Raw genomic sequence first — 19,067 nt, 5'->3', positions numbered from 1 at the left:
GAAACGCTCCTGTCGTAAATCAAAATAATGTGTGGGCACGGCTCCTTGGCTGAAGCATCCCGCTTCAGTGCGGCATGGCAGGCCATAGGTAATGTCTTTGTCAGGCTGTAAAACTGATGATGATTCAGACCTCTGGCTCCAATTAAATTAACAGTTCAGACAATCTCCCTCAAGACTTGATCCATTTCTAATGATTTATGACAAAATACTTCCTGGTGCAAAACAATAAAAAGTTATTCTCATCTGCAATTTCCAGTTCGCAAAGCAATCCAGTCCCCTGGATTGGACCTTTTGTCGGCTGAGTTCTGGCCTGTATGTCTGACGCTTTAGGATTTAGGCACTAAGTTTGCACCGTTTAAATAAATCTGACAATTTCAAGGTTGATTTCAGTTCAGTATGAAAATCAGCCTTCCGATGTCTTCTTGTCAGCCTTCTTGCTTGATGTAGCTACTCCAACACGGTCTCTTCACTGTAGCTGCCTTTATTTGCTCATAACGTTTTATTGCACTAGCTGTAAAGCAGCACAGATACCCGCTCCTACAAATAAACGTTTAAAATGAATTTCCAGAAATTCTTCCACTATGTTTTAGGTTGCCTTGAGTTTATAAAAACCATCAAAATCAGTTTAGGGGTCACATTAAAACTCCTTACTGCTGGCCTTGACTGCTTTACTTCAGTGTTACACAGACTACAGTAAATGCTGCATAGAGGACTACCTATTCATACTACATACAATATTCTTTTTTTAAGTAATTTCTTTACAGGTTTATGTTTACCAAAATTAAGCAACATGTTCCACGAAAATCCCTGTGAATAACATATATTAAGTATGGGTTTGTGGGTCACCTGGTTAGAGTTAGAGCAGACCGAATCATCTGTACACACATCTGTAGGTCAAGCAAAAATCGTAGCCTGCCATGACACCTGCATGCAAGCCCGATATAAAACTGTCTCACACTCTAAGTGTTTTCTAAGTGTTGGAGGACGAAACTGAAAGCAGCCCGACATCCTTCCTCTAACAAATTCAGCTCTTACAAGAGCCAAATGGAATAGGATCTGATTTCCTCCATCTTTATAACTCCCCCTCCTGCTTGTGATCATCCTGAGCGCTGGAATGCTTCCTCGCTCTCTCTGCGGTTGATTCTGACTCAAGGAATGCAAGAGCGACAGAGGAGAGGAGGTCAAGAGTGTATTCTCTCCTGCAGCTGCCCGTGGAGCACGTTAAAAACACGAAGTAATTCTCAGTGTTTGGGGTGTGCATGTTCGTATGCTCGAAAATAGGGAGGTCGATGAGCACACAAGATGATTCACTGTAAAAAACAGAGACAGCCTTTGAGTCTTTTAATGTTTTTCTAAGGCGGCTCATTATTTCTCGCTCACATGAAAAAAACATGAGTTAAGGCATGATCTTTGGTGTGTAGCAGAGGAAAAAGAAGACCGTGTGTCTATACACAGCCAGTTGCAAACATGTTTATTTGTATTAGCATTTTTTTTTTTAAAGAGCAATTGTAGGGAGCCCTGTGCACTCGAACAGTCAGGGTGGCGGAGCAACATTTGGCAACGGCAAAGCAAGCTAATGAGTTACAGGCTGCGTCTTCAAGCAGGGAATTGTGGGGATATTTAAACATGGGCGTGCGCGCTGGCTTTAATTAAACAGCATTATTGTTGCAACATTACACACACACACACCAATAAAAGTCTGCATTCTCAAAAAACAACAAAAACAACAATGTAGTCATCACCAAAAAAAAAAAGCTTTTCTGAAAGGTGTGGTCATGAAAAGTATTTTCACATACTGTAAATCCACCCAGACACATATAGAATTACACACACACAGGCGTGACCATAACGTCAGAAAGTAGCGATCTTCGGCCGGGGCGTGTGGATGTCATAAGGCCTGCTGCACAAAAAAGATCCAGATCATTTCCTTGGCCGACTACATGGTGCCCTTTAGAGTGACCTGACAAACTATAAAGCTCATCAAATTAAATCTCTTGCACAAGTTTGTTAAAGTCCAAGACAAGAAAATGGTCATAATTCTGCCAAGACTGCATGTTACATTGAAAATGCCTGACTTCCTGTTGGGCCTAAGGTATGGCTCAAAGCTCCAGGCTTTTTGTCTATCTTAAGACAAAACAACATAAATGCAGATTAAATATGGTGCTGGGGTGGCTTCACTGAAATATTGTAGGTGGCACAAAACAGCCATTTTGCCACACTGATGTGTAAAAGCCATTAAATATAAACTGCACGAAAGGTGATTCATGGAGAATTTCCATGGCCCTAGGGTGGACTGCCATAATCTTCACACTAAAGCATAATCAAGGCTTTAAGCGCCTTGATGTAACTATTGTGATTTGGTGCTATGGAAATAAAGCTGAGCTGAACTGAAGACTTGAAGTTTACTCGCAGAACCTTTCAGGTGAATATGGTGAACCTGTGAGGAGTTCATCAAAGTAAAATTGACATTTCCTGTTCCCACTAGCTGGTGCTCAAAATATCATTGACTATTGGGATATAGATGTCTGAATCTTATTAAGTGTCAAGTTTGGAACAGACTGAACAAAAGCTATTTCAGTTATACTATTTTGGCTCCTCGTGGCAGCACATCAAAGTCTGGAATGCCACCAGCGGATCCACCATTTAATAAAAACTCACAGCCCTCATAATAACGTAACATCAACTCTTTGAGGGTTATCTGGTCAACATTTAATGCGCTGATCCTGCCTCGATTAGAGTGTAAAACATGTTAAATACTGTCATATATGAACTCTTATAAATCACGTCAAGCTTGGGGCTAGTTGGACAATTTATGTGTGAATTACACATTAAAATTTAATGCTGAATGACTAAAACTCACCACTGCATCACGGACACGGCAATCAAAAGAAAGTCAAAAGCTTCACAATTTAGCATGACCAAAGTCTTTAGTTCAAGACTGATCAAATATGAAGATGATTACATTAAACTATGAGGAGTTTATTAAAGTAAAATCCCCAGATTCATTTGACAGAAACATAATAATGCAACAAATTAATTACAATATGGCCTTCGCACTGTTAGTGCTCGGGCCTTAAAAAACCATAAGTGAGTTTTCCCCCCTTTAAAGTATCAGCTAATGACAACCTCATTTGTGATGAATTCAGCCAGTTTCCCTAAACTTGCTGATCCACACACAAATACGCAGTGAAATAGACACAAATGCATGCACTCCTACACACACGCAGCCACACGTTCCCTTGCACGATATTGACTCCGTCTTATCTACTAATTGGAAAAGCAGATAGACGGGGGGAAGGCTGAGTGAAAACACACCTAGTAATCAACTCTCGCTCAAAGACTAAAACCCATTTCACGGATCAAGGTCCTCTTACTCTCCTGCCTGTCTACTGTGCATGTGCCCCTTCCTGTCACTGTTGCGCCTCTCAGTCAGTCTTCCTCTCCATCGCTCCAAAAACCTTCATTTCTGATGCATGTTCCTCTACTGAAGCAAAAAAAAAAAAAAAAAGACGGGGGGTGGGGGGCTGCTTTCCACCTCCCTGAGCTAACCTTGACATATCTTTTCAGCTGTTGGCTGGATGCACATCGTCTGCCTGTCTGAAGACTGAACAACCTTCAACCTAAAACCGCTTGCACTCACACACAGACACAGTCAACATTGAAATTCTGCTCACATGATATATGAATTACACACATAACTTATATTATAAAAGTGTTGTTGAAAAAAACATTACATCACTAAAATGATGCTTTAGCTGTTGTGACAGGGTTTAGGATTTATTTATGGGCAGCAATTGTGTAAATATGACTGCCCACAGTCACCACATGTTCATTCATGACTTTACAGAAACCTTGCAGAATAAAGGTGCTCAGAATGGTGCTTTCATTCACTGATTGCAATATTAAGACACAATTACTGTTAGGTTGGCTATGTCAAGCAGTTTTACAACACATATAATAAACACAAGCACGGCTCTGCTTTACTTCTTTGTGACCGTGAGCAATCAGACAAAAATCCCTGTGTGATGTGCTAATGAAAACTGTTCTGGTAGCACTTTACCATCAGCTGGATTTAACAGCAGCCTTGAATGAATGAATCGCTCTAAAACCACATGCAGTCCCAAAAAGAACATTTTCACAGGTATTCACACGCAATCCTGTGAAGAACTAGGTACACCCTCACTGCTTCCATAGGAATTAAGAGTGTAAATAGCAGATGGGTGCACTTGATTAACTGATCATCAGCAAGTGTGAGTGTGAGCAACTCGAGTTGTTGATCTGGAGCATTCAGGTGTGTACAATGTTCCCAGGACTGGATACCCAGCCAATTCACCCCAAGGTCAAACTGTGCCAGTGCTCAGAGAAACTGGCAAAAACCCAAGAGTTTCATCTCAGACTCTCCAGGCCTCAGTTAGCATACTGAATGTTAAAGTTCATGACAGCACAATTACTAAAAGACTAAATAAGTATGGCTTATTTAGTTCCCAGGAGAAAGCTGCTTCTCTTTAAAGGGAACATTGCAGCATGGCTTACCGTAATTGTCGGGCTATAAGCCGCTACTTTTTGCACAAGCTTTGAACCCTGCGGCTTTTAGTCAGGTGCGGCTTTTCTGTGGATTGTCCATGATTTTTGTCATATCGTAAGACGATTTGTTTTGTTTGTTCCGCTGTTGTACGGCACTACGTTGCCTGGCGGAAGGGCATGTGATCAGACACACAGTATCGGGGTTCAAGAGTGGTATGTTGGTCACATGTCCATCCGCCAGGCAACATAGTGCTGTACAAGTAGCGTGAAAAACAAACTTCAAAGTAGCGCTATGCGTTCAGCGGGAGTCGTGGATGACGAGCGGCGATAAACTTGCGAAAAGCAAGTTATGCTCAACTCCACCGGTGGATTCTGACAGCGTGGAAAAGTGTGAAAACATCCATGATCACCAACGGATTTCGAAGGGCTGGACTGCTGCATGATGAAGAGGAGGACACCGCCACGGCCCTTCTGAGGGTGTTCGACTCTGACACTGACAACGAGGATTTCTTTTGTTTTGAAAGTGACAACGAAGGAGAGAAGCGGAGAGTGGAGGACGTAGGCATCCTGAGCCTGTTCGTATCCGACACTGGAGAAGAGGACTTTGGTGGTTTTAGTGCGCAGGAAGATGGTGGTGAATGACTGACTTTTCTTCTTGTTAAAGCCGTGTCGCTGCACCTGAGCCTAAAAGGTAGTCTGAATCTATTTTTCTGGTGTGCTGTAGGTTATTGTTATGTACTACATTTGTTACTCATTTATGAAGCACAGTACATGTTTCCTACTTGTAATTACCGCTACTTGTACATATACCTAAAAAGTTATGCAAATATGTACCCATAACTTGTTTTTCAAAATATTAAAAAAAAGGGGTGTGTCTCCAAACAGCCATCTCTTTCCTGACAATTCCCTTTGTGCATATTCTCTTACATATGATAAGTCAACATTGAAACACCTGCGGCTTTTAGTCAGGTGCGGCTAATGTATGTACAAAACAGGATTTTCCCCTGATTTTAGCTTGTGTGGCTAATATTCAGGTGCGCTTTGTAGTCCGGGAAATATGGTAATTTTGCAAAGTTGCATCTGAGAGAAAAAAACCCACACAATTGTTTTGGAACAATATCTTTTCAACAGGCAAACCAAATGAGGAGATGTTTGACCATAATGGTCACGTTATGTTGTTGAAAACCAAACAGAGCACATCAGCAACTATCAGCACAGCTGGGCTTGTTTTGCTTTAACCGACCTGAGCACCTTGCAGTCACTGAGTAACCTAGAGTTAAATGTGAGGACATCTGTGTGATAGATAAAACTTGTCCCAAATTGGGTCAGGCTAAAGGACAATGATCCAAAAACAGCAACAAATCTACAATAGAGCAGCATTAAAAAAAGGATCATGGTGCTGAAATGATCAAGTCAGAGTCCAGACCTCAACCTGACTGAAATGCAGTGGTGGGGCCTTAAGACAGCTGTGAAAAAACCCTCACAAACATCAATGAACTGAAGCAACATTGTGGGCAATAATTCTTAAACACTGATGTGAGAAACCTATACAGTCATAGAAAAACTGATTACTTCCAGTTACTACAACTAAAGGTGGTCCTATAAGCCATTTAATCACAGAGCCGTGTGTAAACTTTCCTTTTCACATGACCGTATCTACTGTCATGAAATCCTGCACACTGATTCTCACCAGAGCTCAACTGGCAGTTTTGAAACCAACACAAATGGTGCTCAGCAGAGTTTGTTTTAACACAGTGTGAAAGCTCTCCAAAAACATTTGTCTTTTAAATGTTTTTTTTCCATGAAAACCATTTTCAAATGATTTGCAAAAAGGAAAAACAGAAGCTGGTTGAAACTGGAAAGAAAATAATAATATGAATTGTGGGAAGCTTTGTGAACACCACAAAAAAACCCAAACAAAACCCAAACATCATACATCTTTGGAAAACATTCTGCTGTCTGTGCGATGTTTAGGTGGCACTGGATAGATTTGACATGTACAATTTCCTGTTATTAATATTAACATATAATGATTTATGTTTATACTTACTACACAACATAACACAAAGAGGATATTTAGGCCCTGCTTCATACAATATGAATACCGAATTAGGAACTCCTGACTGTTTTTCAGGAAGTTCAAATTCCCTTGAGATCTTTGAGGGCACCACACCCTCTCTGCTCTCCGAGTATCAAAGTTTAATAACTTCCTAATGAATACTCAGAGGTGCTTCTAACCTACATTTATTTTTGTATGTTATTCCATTTTAAGATATGACATTTTTACTAGACATTTCTTTAAATCTCCTATCTAAAGTTTACCTAATTTTGCTATACTGTATAGGTCATGCCATTTAAAAACAATAACACTAATAAAAGATGTATTATTGTTATTATCATGACAAAACACAGGACTTGTTGCTGGGAGAGGCAGCTCACCCTTCTAGGCGGACGTCAGGCAGCGAACGATTGAGAGCAATCATCTCCGAGGCCATGAGGTTGAACTGGTTGATCTTAAACATTTCCTTCATTTTCTCCTGCTGCTCTTTAGGGATCACCACAGGTTTCCCTCCTTCACCAGGCCCATCTCGTGGTCTGGACATGGTGTCTACAGAGGATACATATTCAGCTTTTCAAACTTGATGCTTGACAGTGCCATAAAAATGTGTCTGTGTATGGGTTTGTGTGGTGATACACCCTCACCGTCTCTCCCGGGCAGTCCTCTCGGCTTCTTGTCATCACACTTGTTGCACTCGCTGAAGTAGAGCAGAATGAACATGTCCAGCATCACCCAGACCAGAGAAGTGGCCAAAACCACCTTACAGTAGGCGAACCTCCGCATCCTGAAAATGTAGAGTGAGAAGTGGGGGGTAGTTACCATCAGAGGGTTTCTTTGAAAGCATGGTAGAGGAGGCAACTCTTCTCATATCTTTCCCACCTTTCTACTCAGTCCACTCAGCGTTTAGCCTTCCTGCAGCTCTGAGCCTCAGAGTGCTGGAAACACTTCCACCTGTCCATCAGTCTGCCTGACTCCTGTCTCCTATCTGTCAAGCTTTTTATCAGGGCCCCTCTAAGTGGTCGTCTCTACACTCAGTGAGATTCTCAAAATGACGGACTCCTGTCTTACTGGAGAAACAAAGCAATAAATCTAAGAACAATGAACGTTTATAATTGTTTATAGAGTCGATTTTGTTTTTTGTTTTTTAAAGGCAGTGGTTCCAGAATGGGGCTGCCAAAGAACATCAGTGTACTAAGTCCAAGTGTGCCTTGGGATTTTGTGACAACCATACATAAATATTGCATTACACAACTGCACAAAGACAAACAAATGAATTTTTAATTTCCTGTGTGTTGACAAATTCTATCCACTAAAAAATAAACTAAAAAACAAAATCCCAGAAAAGTCTGTTTGTACAGTTTCTAGATGGTGCATATTACAAATATTTGACACATCAAAACCTGACAGCAAGGGGGGGGGGAATTCATTTTTATGGCAAGCTAGCCACAACTAACCAATGCCAAGGACCCCACAGCTAAACAAAAGGGAAAAATGAAAACTGCATGTAGATGGTGTCCTGTAAGCTGGCCATCTTATAGCTTCATTGTGTCAACCCCCTGCCCTCTGGCCTGCGTGCGTCATCTGTTAGAAGAAGTTGGCTAAGGTTGACATGCCAAGCAAGTTAAGGAGGCACTTGGAAACCAAACATCCCTTTTGAGAGTCGCTTGGCCCGCTTCAAAAAGAGAGCTGGATTTGAACCAAAGGAAGCTAAACTGTTTGTTGGATTGCGGGAACGTGTCTGATAAGGTGTTGGAGGCAAGTTGCATTCCAGAGGACCTTGTGACACATTCTTTTAGAATATTACAGGTGTTGTATGGTAGGTCCAGGTGGTGCAAAAAAATGCAATCAAAAGAACTGATGACATCTCAGATGACACTCAGAGGCTGTTATACAGGTGTGACTTGAAAATCTGTCTTGCCCTTTGGGCACAAAAAGTTTAAAAACCAATGTTTTACGATATCTAAACAACACTCTAACTACTGTCCAGTTCTACACAACAACCATCTAGTATATCAGTGTTCCCAAATACCCTGCAGGATATGAGCCAATCTACCCTTTGTACATTTAACATACCAAATCCCTGTGTTCTAAAGTGCAGTCAGACACCCACTCAAAGGTAAGCACAAACACACACACACACGGACACACACACACACACACACAGCAGAGAGGGGAGCTATGATAGTAATTGCTTTTCGTTGGCAGGCAGCAAGAGACAAGACACAGCCACATTAAAATTCCACTGCTCCCCTTTCCTTCTCTCCTTCAGCACCATCTCCCTTCTCTTTGGCTGATTCTCTGCCTCAATGATCCCTCAGGTTGCAGCAGCACAAGCAGAAGGGAGAAAATTAATTTGGCCACGGTGATTTCTCTCGTGCCCCCGGGAGGGAAAAAAACGATGTTTGTGCACAGCTAGCTTAGCTTAGCTTAGTTTAGGTTTGCTTAGCAGCCAGGGAAATAAGAGAACTGCAGAGCAGCGTTTCTAAATTCCACCTGATAGGATTCTGGAAGCACAAAGTGCCGTGTACAGCAGAAAACAAGAGGGAAGATTTAACTGTTTGTCTTTCCTCAGACTTCTGTTCCTGTGAGTCAAGTAGTTTTAGTGTTCAGGTTAGAGCTGTACTCTCCGTATATGATGTGCATATATGTAGTCCAGGGATGGGATTCGAGAACTAGAATATCTAATCTATCAGATGCAGCTCCAGAGTAAGAAATTATGGCATCAGACTCAGAGCAGTGCACACATGAAAGCCGTTTTTATCCTGCTTCTGTTTCAAATAATAAAACATTTGTGGGCCTTTTCCTCACACAGAAAATTGATAACGAATAGATAAGCAAATAGATAAAGAATAAGGCCTATTAGCAGAATCAATAATGACACTGGTATTGATGAAATCTTATCAATAATCATCACTAATGTACTCTCCAGCAGAGTTGGGCAAATTACTGTTCTCGGATTAAAAGCTGACTCAACTGGAGGCGTAAATTTAAAAAGGTCTTGTCAGCTTGTCTTCTACTTCACAGCGTTTTGTAACTTTGCAAGATTTTATCTCTCAGGTTCACACGCGAAAGAAAAAAAAATTGGTGCAGGGCATCCATCCACCAGCACATACATGCTTAACTGTGATCTCTCACCCCCTGGGGAGAGAAAAAAACATCCAATGAAATCTATTGAACTGCTGCACCACCACCAACTTTTGACAAGGTTAAAATGTAACATGTTACATCAGTTTATACGTTCCCACTTAGCCACTCGACCAGTTTCAGTTTGAGTAAGGTATAAAAGAAAACAAAGCACTTATTGCAAACCACCTCATATCAGCCTTTAGAAACATTTCCTGACCATCACTTCTGCAGCTCCGTTAGATAACATCAGACACACAAAATAAATATTAATTACAAGATTTTTTTTAAAATAAGAAATAAAAACATTTTAAAATAAACATTAAACATCTGTTTTTAATATCTGTAGGGGAAAAGCAAGTTCAGGGAAACTCTCTTGTGAGGATATAGTAAGTGGGATATTGTAAGCTAGTAACATAGAGCTTAACATAGATGTGTAAATCATAGATATTTATACATAAAACACACTTCAGACAAATACGTTTTGTGTATATCATTACTGTTTAATCTATCATATTTGTGAAGGACTACTTTAAGACGTAGAAAAATAACTGTGTTTTAAATATTGCCACTAAACAGCAGAAAAAATGTGAATGTGAATAAAAATGTAAATGTCGTATTTCTGTATGAATGATAGAAAAATATTACCGGTAATATAACAAATAAAAACTGTTTAATTGTCATCAAATGGAAACTTCCTGACCTGGGATGAAAAAACAAATACTCAAACCAGGAAGTGAAGCTCTTTGGATGTTAAAACCTCCAGAGCTATACCAGAAATAAACATCTTTACAATCTGGTACAAAGAAAATGTTTGGTCTCCGTTACTTTTCTTTGAAAAGGCAGCATGTGTACAGGAAGCGAATCTTTACATAACCAACAAATTATGTTCCATTAGGGTCTAATTAAGTCATAATTAATGCAGTGGCTGCCTTTAGTTACTGGTGGCTACTGACGGGCTAATCGACTGCAGCTAATCAAGTAACAGAACTGGACTTCTAGATCATGTTTGTGGTGTTAAAGCAAATTTACCGCACTTCTCTGACAGCGGGAAATAGAACCATTTAGAGTGTGAGAATCTTTTAGTTTTGTTTTACTCACACTACTGTACAGTTTGACCTGTTCATGCTCTCTGCAGACTGATATACTTTAGATGGTCGCTTAGATAAGGTCTGCATGCTAAAAATGGGCCACTTTAGCCTAGTGGTTGCTAGGACACATAATGACACCATGATGTCTGATATGGATAAAGCTCGTCAAGGGGCCTACAATGCATCTGTGTGGCAAATTTGTTTGCACAGATTTTTTGTATTATAGTAAGATGTTAAAACTAATTAGCACACATATGTGAGTGTGGATGCAAAAAACCTTTCTAGCATTAGTTACCATAATAACATAATCATTCATTACATTCTCTTTTAACTGGCTCCAAAACGCCAAAGACACAATGGGCAAAATGCCAAACCCAAGACTTCAAAATCATCTCCAGGTCTATCTTTTATATACAGTCTTGCTATTGTCCCTAACATCTTTATATACAGTTATACAAGAAACTAATGTTTAATAGGTGATCATTGTGGCATCTGGCAGTCTGCACTCATGCGTGACTGAAGGAGAGCTACAGGGGTTGCTGCGTTCTGTAAAGCTGCTACCGTACTGAGTGTTGAACTGTGCAGTATGTTCACATTACTAACATTAGTTATGGTTCACAGCAGAGGTGCTAGAGGTTTGTGCAGCGATATTGGTGAAAAAGCTGAGCGCACTTACAAAATCACCATGCTATAGGATGTGTTATTGTATCTCTTTATAGCTCTCACATTTGCTTTACCGTTGATGTTATCTTCTGTTGTTTTTTCCTGTAAGCCACAGTGCAGGACCCGACCACATCTGTAATGCACTTTAAACTCAAACCCAGCTTGGTCTTTTGTCACAATTTGGACTGAAAACCATCATAAAACAAAACATGCCAGTTATAAAATCGTTCCTAGTAGATTCCTGGAAAATAACGATTTGGAAAATTCAGATTCCCCCGGATATCCTGAAGGAATTTACCAGACTGTTTTTCTCACTTTTTTCCGTCCTCTCAAACTTGTTCAAATTCCAGGACTAGCAGGAAGGCTGAATTTCAGTACTCGCGCTGCAATCTCCGTCCTTTCTGTTTCACTGACAGCTGCTAGACTGCGTCGGCCTTGCTTGACCTTTATGAAACAACAACACAAAACCACACAATGTAGCAGAATCTTGGATATACTTCTCTCTTCACCGTTTCTGGTGCAACACATACATAGCAGAGCTCTTATATGAATAAGGACACCAACATCGGAGCTTTCCATCACAGAAAAACTTACATATTCCTGTTCACAGCATCATGTCAAAAATGCTGTCGGATGGATGTCAGCTTCTTTCCGGAGATGCCATTTGATCACAGAGAATGTAGACCGCAGTGCTTCAAGCAACAGATACATTAAATAAAAGCACGCGCACGCACACACTCCTGCTTACTGCTGTCTCTCAGCCATGCCTCTCCACTCACTGTATTTCTAATCAGGCATGGCAGAGGACACCTCCGGTCTCCCTGGTGCTCTGGGCTCTGCCTCTCTGTGTGAGTGTCTGTCAGTTTAGTTTATGTTGGGTGCTAGTCTCTTTGAAGTCTCTTTTAAACAGCCTGGTTTCATATGACGTTAAACAGACCCACAACTCTCCATTGTTCTTATTAAGCCATTAGCATACTGCACTTCCTCCATCTTTCTTTTAAACCTCCATCCTGGTCATCATGCACTCTCGTTCCCAGCCGCCCCACCCCCACTCCCTCCCGTTTCTCTCTTAGTGATGTTTTCTCCTTTCAATAGCGGTTGCCATCACTACTTCCCTACAAAAACACAATTTCCTCCTTCACATCCTTCTCTGTGTCTCTCTTCATCTTCCCCTCCTCTCCTTTTCTCCACAGGCTTAATCCCCCTTTAGAGATTGCACAACCACTATTTCTCACAACCATTTGGAAAAACTCAGCAAGAGGATCCAGCACTTCACTCGCTTTAGAATTTATGACTGCGAGCGAGGATCCTCCCTTCTAGGGATTTCATGTTTATATGTATAAAAGAATATTCAGAGGAAGGCAGGGAGATAATACTGTACGTGACTGAGGGCAAATGAAAGAGATGATGAGTGTTACTAATAAACACAAAGTTTGTCCTGCTAAATATGTTAAACGACAAATGTGGACCCTCTGTATAGCAGTTTTGTTTTGTTTTGTTTTTTAAAAATCATAATATACAACCAGGTGTATTTTGTTTCTAAAAGTGTCTAAAACATGCTGCCTTTTTGAAGCTTCCTTAAGAGGAAAACCAGAGACGGTGCTATTCAGGTGTACGAGTTGTCCTTGGGTCATATAGGCTTGATAAGCTCAACAGTTTCCAAGACAACGCTGATGGGAGCGCTGACTTTCTGAACAGTCGTAATGCATCTCAATTGGAGCAGAACAAGGCTCAGGCTAACATTAGGGGAGGGAAATAGAAACAGAACACGGTGGCCTGAAGCCCCGTCTTCATGCTTCTCTAAGGAGTACACAGTCGCCTGAGGCAAATCAGCTGGGTTCGCTTAATATCCAGATCATAACCTTGACTGCAGAATATAGACTGATCCCGTCGAGGAAATAAAAAACCCAAGGACTGGGACACGACTGAGAGAGAGTGAAAGAGACCTGCCATCAGTTAACAAAAAAAAAAAGGGAGAGAAAATACACGCTCTGCCCATCTGACAGTGGACTTAAAAAACATACCGAGCACTGTACCTCTTTGGCATGTTGCTCTCTTCACCATGAGTTACAGGCTACATTGTATGATTCAGACTAATGCAAAATCCAAGACACTTTAATGAACAACCCAGAACACACACACATACACACACACACAAAGAATTTGTTTAGGCTGCAATCTATAATTAATTAACCACAAGATTCATTGGTGACAGTGTTTTAGTTAATATTAGTGCAAGCCTGTAGAGCTCGAAGAATTCAATCATCACTTAAAAATCCCCCATGAGTCAAGATATCATTTTCCCCGTCGAATCACGACATGCTCTTAGCTGCATCAGTGGAAATAGATAAGGGGGATGGAAACAGTGTCAGAAAAGGGCAGAGGAGGTCAACTCAATCCTGTTTGCTGCGTAGATGCTCTCTGCTCCAGCGGAAAATACATGCAAAGTTAGCTAAACTAGTTTCTGAACTAAGAGCTACAAACTCTAAGGCACTAAAACAGGTTCAACTTTCTATTAATGTAGCATGTCAGGAGTCAGGCAGCTGCTCTGCAGGTGGACAGGACTGCGTTATTAATAGGTTATGAGCGAGGCTCTGGGATTGATTACCGATTTATGTTCTACATTTTTTCTCAGTTTTTAATTTTTTTTTCATTCAGACTAATATATTTTAAATTTGAATGGGTCTCAATGATCAGTGTTAGGTGTTTATTTAGAAAAACTCTTTTATTATTTTATTCAATCCGTTTTTTAAAGCAGCTCCGCAAACTGGCTTACTCACTCTGATTGTCTTCCACATGTCACGTGAATCCTTAATGATTTTAACTTGGTGGACATTATTGTTCATTGTTTTGTTATTTATTTATTTTTTTTACTCATGTGTGATCTTTGTTTTGAAAGGGGCTTAAAATAATAATAATTATTATTATTTATATACACTCACCGGCCATTTCATTAGGTATACCTGCTTTAACAGTAATCTATTGGGATTTTCCCACTAAACCATGTGGGGTTTACAAATAATGGTCTGAAAAAGAGAAAAGATTGAGTGAGCAGCAGTTCTCTGGGTGAAAATGCCTTGTTGATGTCACAGATGATATATAACATATGGTTGAACAGCATTATTGATAATGGCCTTGCTTTGGCCTAAATACTGATATTAGTAACGATCTAAAAGAAATCAATACACCAAAATCAAAATGGTGCTATTCTCTTTGCAGTGATGGTTGTGAGCGTCGCGGCATTTCAGCATGAAAGTCACCTCACTAAAAGAAAAAGGTGCCACTTAGAGAACATTTCATGATTTCCACAGACCATCTAATAATTAAGATTAACCTGAGTACAGAAAAGGAGTGCCCAACATCAGCTGATGTCAAGATTAACTGTCGTCATCTCAGACACAACATTTCCAATTTCACAACACTCACAACAACAACAACTAAATCAAGCCAATAGACGTGCTTAAACACAGCAGCGCTGAGCTGAAACAGGCCCTGCTTCAGTTGTTTAGTTTCATTCTCCCGACAGTTCTATAGTCTGGTTGTTTTCCTGAGATGTGGAGCCTGGGGCTTTTTTTATCCCCACTACAGAGCTGAGAAATATCAGACCGCACGTACTACTAAGCCACTTGTGTAAGCAGAGTCAATCCCCCAGTATTATCAATGCCTGGTTCCTGGCCTTATTTATTGAAAACATTCCCCTGAGCAAACCCATATTGGCTTTTTACCAAATCACGGTATTACTGGCCACATTTACACTCTACACACTCTAATTAATCAGCACGTACGCCACAAAACAATGGTAAAATCTTTGCATGCTTTATTGATTTTTAGAAAGGCTTTCGATTCCATTTTGCTAGAGGGTTTAAATTAAAACATTCTCTGAATAAGCACAGCAGGTAGACGTTTGAAAACAATTAAGTCGACGTAAAGTCTTATTCGAATGACCATCAGTACATGAGGAATGCAGAGGTTGTCAATAATCCTAATCCATAATTTCTAATGTTAAAGAAAATCTTTTTTGCGTGTGTTTGGTATTTTATCAAGACTTCTTTTCTGCTTCTTTAAACACAGCATGGAAAGTCATTCACATAAAGGTCAAGATGAAACCTCTCAAGTAGGATGGAATGGCTGATATATATGATAGTATCTTTCAACAGTTTTATGTGACAACCTATAAATAGTTCAGTCTTCACCGAGGGGCCAGACAGATTTCAATCAATATTTGTCAAAAAATAGCCCACATATAAGCCTGAGGACTCATATCATTATTCAAGCTTAATGTCAAAGGCCTGCATTCAAAATATAAAATAAGATTCACAAGTTTAAGTATTATTAATGTTTTAAAGCACCAGAAATAAAAGCAATTGCTGTGAAGAATAACCCATTTCACTCTGATGTTTACTTTGTTTTTGGATGACAACTAGATTTTAGTTATTGATGCATGAACAGGTTCATGTTAATGTTCCTGCAGGTAAAGGTGGGGCTGACTTGAACCATTTCACATACTGCTGGGTAGCGTGTGAATTCCCCTTTGGGCATCATAATGTTAGTTATTTCAAGCTAAACACTAGGGCTGCACGATTAATCGTTAGAAAATCGCAATCTCGATTCATACTTATGTGCGATCTCATTTCCAAATGACAACGATTAAAAAAAAAAAAAAAAAAAAAAAAAAAAGACGACGACGATTGTACCGCATTTTGATCCGGGACGTACTCTGCATGAAAACAAGCGCTCACTCTTCCTTCTCAACAAATGACAAGGGCGGAGCCTTATACCACGTGATACAGAGGCTGTGCCGTGTGAATTAGCAGGGGAAAACCAACGGAGAGCACGTCAGGGATGAGGAGAAAGTGACAGGAGAAAATCCGTCCCGGTCAACCACCCAAACATCAATAACGGGAACCTTATACAGCGCTTTCCTATACCCGTCGAACTCCCGCAGGCACAAAGAAATTACGGAGGCTATCACTTATCACCTGACCAAAGATATGGCTCCCATCAACACTGTGCAAAACGAGGGATTTAGGAAAATGATCAACACCCTAGACAAACGCTACACAGTGCTGTCCCGCAACTATTTTTCTATTGTTGCACTACCTGCTCTATACACGCAGTGTCGAGCAACGGTGGAGACGGAATTTCAAGCAGTACAACATGTTGCAGCAACAACAAAACGTGAGACATTTGTTGTTTTTGTTTATTTATTGTTTTTATGTTCAGTCTCAACTGTTACGAAGTTGATGTGCAGTTAATAAGTGCAATAAATATTTATACTGGAAAAGAAAATCGTGAGAGAATCGTGATCTCAATTCTAAGCCAAAAAATCGTGATTCTCATTTTATGCAAAATCGTGCAGCCCTACTAAACACAGACCTTGCTTTTCCTGTGCTAGGTGTCCCTCCCACACAGATGTGCGAGGGTAATTTCTAAATCGGACAAGTTATGCTGGTAATACCGATCCTGAGCAAACAGGGCTCATATCAGTAATAAAAGCAGGAAAAAAATTGGAAGAGGCTAATGAAGGGGAAAAAATTGAAAGAAGAAAAAAAAAGCAGGGACAAAAACAGCACTTCAGCCTCCGGCAGCAGTATTGACAGTCAACTACAATGAATTTAAAATCATGAGCTTAGAAAAAAAGCCCAAATCCCAGGAAAACAAATAGAAATTCAAATTAGGGAATACCCAATGCAGTCAGTACCTGGCGTTTAAAAACACTGCTTTGGTAAACTATCATCTGGCAGTGAATGCACTGAAACAAAAAGCATTTTTGGCATTTAGGAGAAAATCAGAAACTTCAGCTATCTCCCAAGTTAAGTCAAACCTGTCTTGGACGGACCATCAGCTGTTAAGAGATCACTAGATGTCAGCTACCCATCAGAGTTCTGCATGCAAAAAACTGCAGGTCCATAATAAACATCCCAGGTAATACCCACTGATTAGCAACACTGAAAAAAGAACACCTGAAGTCACAATGAACAAGGACCAAAGGAACCTTTTTTACAATTCTAAAGACATAAAGACCTTTAGCACTTCCTTCAAACTACATGGGGCATCAACATGAAAATCAAAGCAAATTAAATCTGGCATAATTTTTTGGACACAATCCTTGGTCACGGATCAACATAAGCTGCAGGCACAAATGATCTATTAACTGGCTTTTGTAAGTAGTACAGGGAGGAAGCCTCTGTCTACAGTTAACAGCTACCTGTAAACTTAGCACACAAAGAAATAAGTCATTTTTAATGCTGAGTTATATTGGTTTCAGTTGCATGTCTCATTTCCAACTCAACTGTTAACTTTAAACCATGAAACACAACAAAGACACACCTCCAATCATGGTACTCCCTGGCTTGTTATTGTGGTTGTAGCCTAGCTGTAGCCATGCCAACTGCCAACTCCCAACTGGCTATTTAATCATGTTGGGATTCCTACTGGCATTGGGAATGCAAGCAGAAAACACTCTTTAGAAATGTAGTTCTCAGGGGACCACACCTGTGAGTCGTTAAACCTTGGGGAGCCCCCAGAAGTGTATTAGTCAGAACGTACCATTACTGAAATAAACCTCAACACTGTTCAACCTCAGACCAACATGGCCTTCCAATAACCAAAGAAAGTATTTTTGGATGCTCCCTTATTTCCCATGGGTTTGTCACAGTGGATGGATCTGCATGTTTAACTTGGCAAAGATTTCCTGGAGCAACCCTCCCATTTATCTGGGCTTGGGACCAGCACTAGGAGTGCATTAGCTTGTGACCCCCTGAGGCTGGGTTTGTATCTCCTCCAAAAACAAATCAAAGTAAACTAAATTATTAAAGTGATAAAAAAAATGTGTATCTAGAACAATAGGTAAATCAAATGCAATTTGTAATTGTCCCTAAAGCATGAATATAAATTGGTAGAGTAGCATAAACTGTCTGAAATGCAAAACATAAACAGTTCCTGATGAAATACAGACTAAGCGGACACAGTCTAGCCACAGAGAACCAGTGACACAAGAAAGCTGGCCTATGAACCGAGGAAGAGGCACCGCAGAACAGTTCTTCTTAAAATATAACAATTAATATCACAGCCAAATTTGGTTTGTGAATCTTCGCATAGGTGGATAACAGTGAAAAACAGCTGATTCTGTTAGTTGAGGGACCTGCAGCATCTATCTAAACTATCTATTGGGGTTTGTGATACAGCCTCAAAAATCATATTACAATATTTAAAGTAATTTTACAATAATGATCATTCTGACAATATTGGACAAATAAAATGCTGATAAAACGTTTTCCATCCTTCTTTTCCAATGAGCTACTGTCATTGAAGACAAACTACCTTATTCAAAGTGTGAATCTTTCGCCACAAGGTGAAAGCAGAAGCAGCATTAGAGCGTAATAGTAGTGACACAGCATAAGTCAAATACTGGTGGTGGAGTTTTCCCTGTAATTCTAAGTGAAAGTATAACACAACCTGCACATCACCACCTGATAGTATCTCCTCCTCCTGTACGTTCATACCCTGGTTTTACATGGTGGTGTCTTTTTGCCCCAAGTGATATAACAAGTTAGTTTCCACGTTTATCAGGAACAGTTTTCTTGTATATTTTGCAAAGAATTTTT

The 19,067-nt window shown here is 40.2% G+C and overlaps 1 protein-coding gene across 5 annotated transcripts in view; it reads right to left on the bottom strand.

The window, feature by feature from the left end:
* galnt1 (UDP-N-acetyl-alpha-D-galactosamine:polypeptide N-acetylgalactosaminyltransferase 1) overlaps positions 1 to 19,067 on the bottom strand; it is a 58,257-nt gene that overhangs the window by 17,597 nt on the left and 21,593 nt on the right. For 3 of the 5 annotated variants that reach the window (XM_085422846.1, XM_085422848.1, XM_085422850.1), the window contains exons 3-4: positions 7,228 to 7,367; positions 6,964 to 7,132 (exon numbers count right to left, since the gene is read on the bottom strand). In XM_085422846.1, coding sequence (XP_085278972.1) covers positions 6,964 to 7,132; positions 7,228 to 7,366 — 308 coding nt within the window. In that variant the 5' untranslated portion in view covers position 7,367. Of the gene's footprint in view, positions 1 to 6,963; positions 7,133 to 7,227; positions 7,368 to 7,462; positions 7,651 to 19,067 lie in introns of all 5 variants that reach the window. The other 2 variants (XM_085422847.1, XM_085422849.1) reach the window with 1 other exon arrangement.

This window comes from Rhamphochromis longiceps, linkage group LG11 (assembly GCF_057381845.1).
Source record: "Rhamphochromis longiceps isolate RC_006_pf linkage group LG11, R_longiceps_female_GT1.1, whole genome shotgun sequence".
In the NCBI taxonomy this organism is placed as follows: Eukaryota; Metazoa; Chordata; class Actinopteri; order Cichliformes; family Cichlidae; genus Rhamphochromis; species Rhamphochromis longiceps.
Note: the sequence above shows the minus strand (reverse complement) of the source record. Positions and strands in the feature narration are given on the sequence as shown.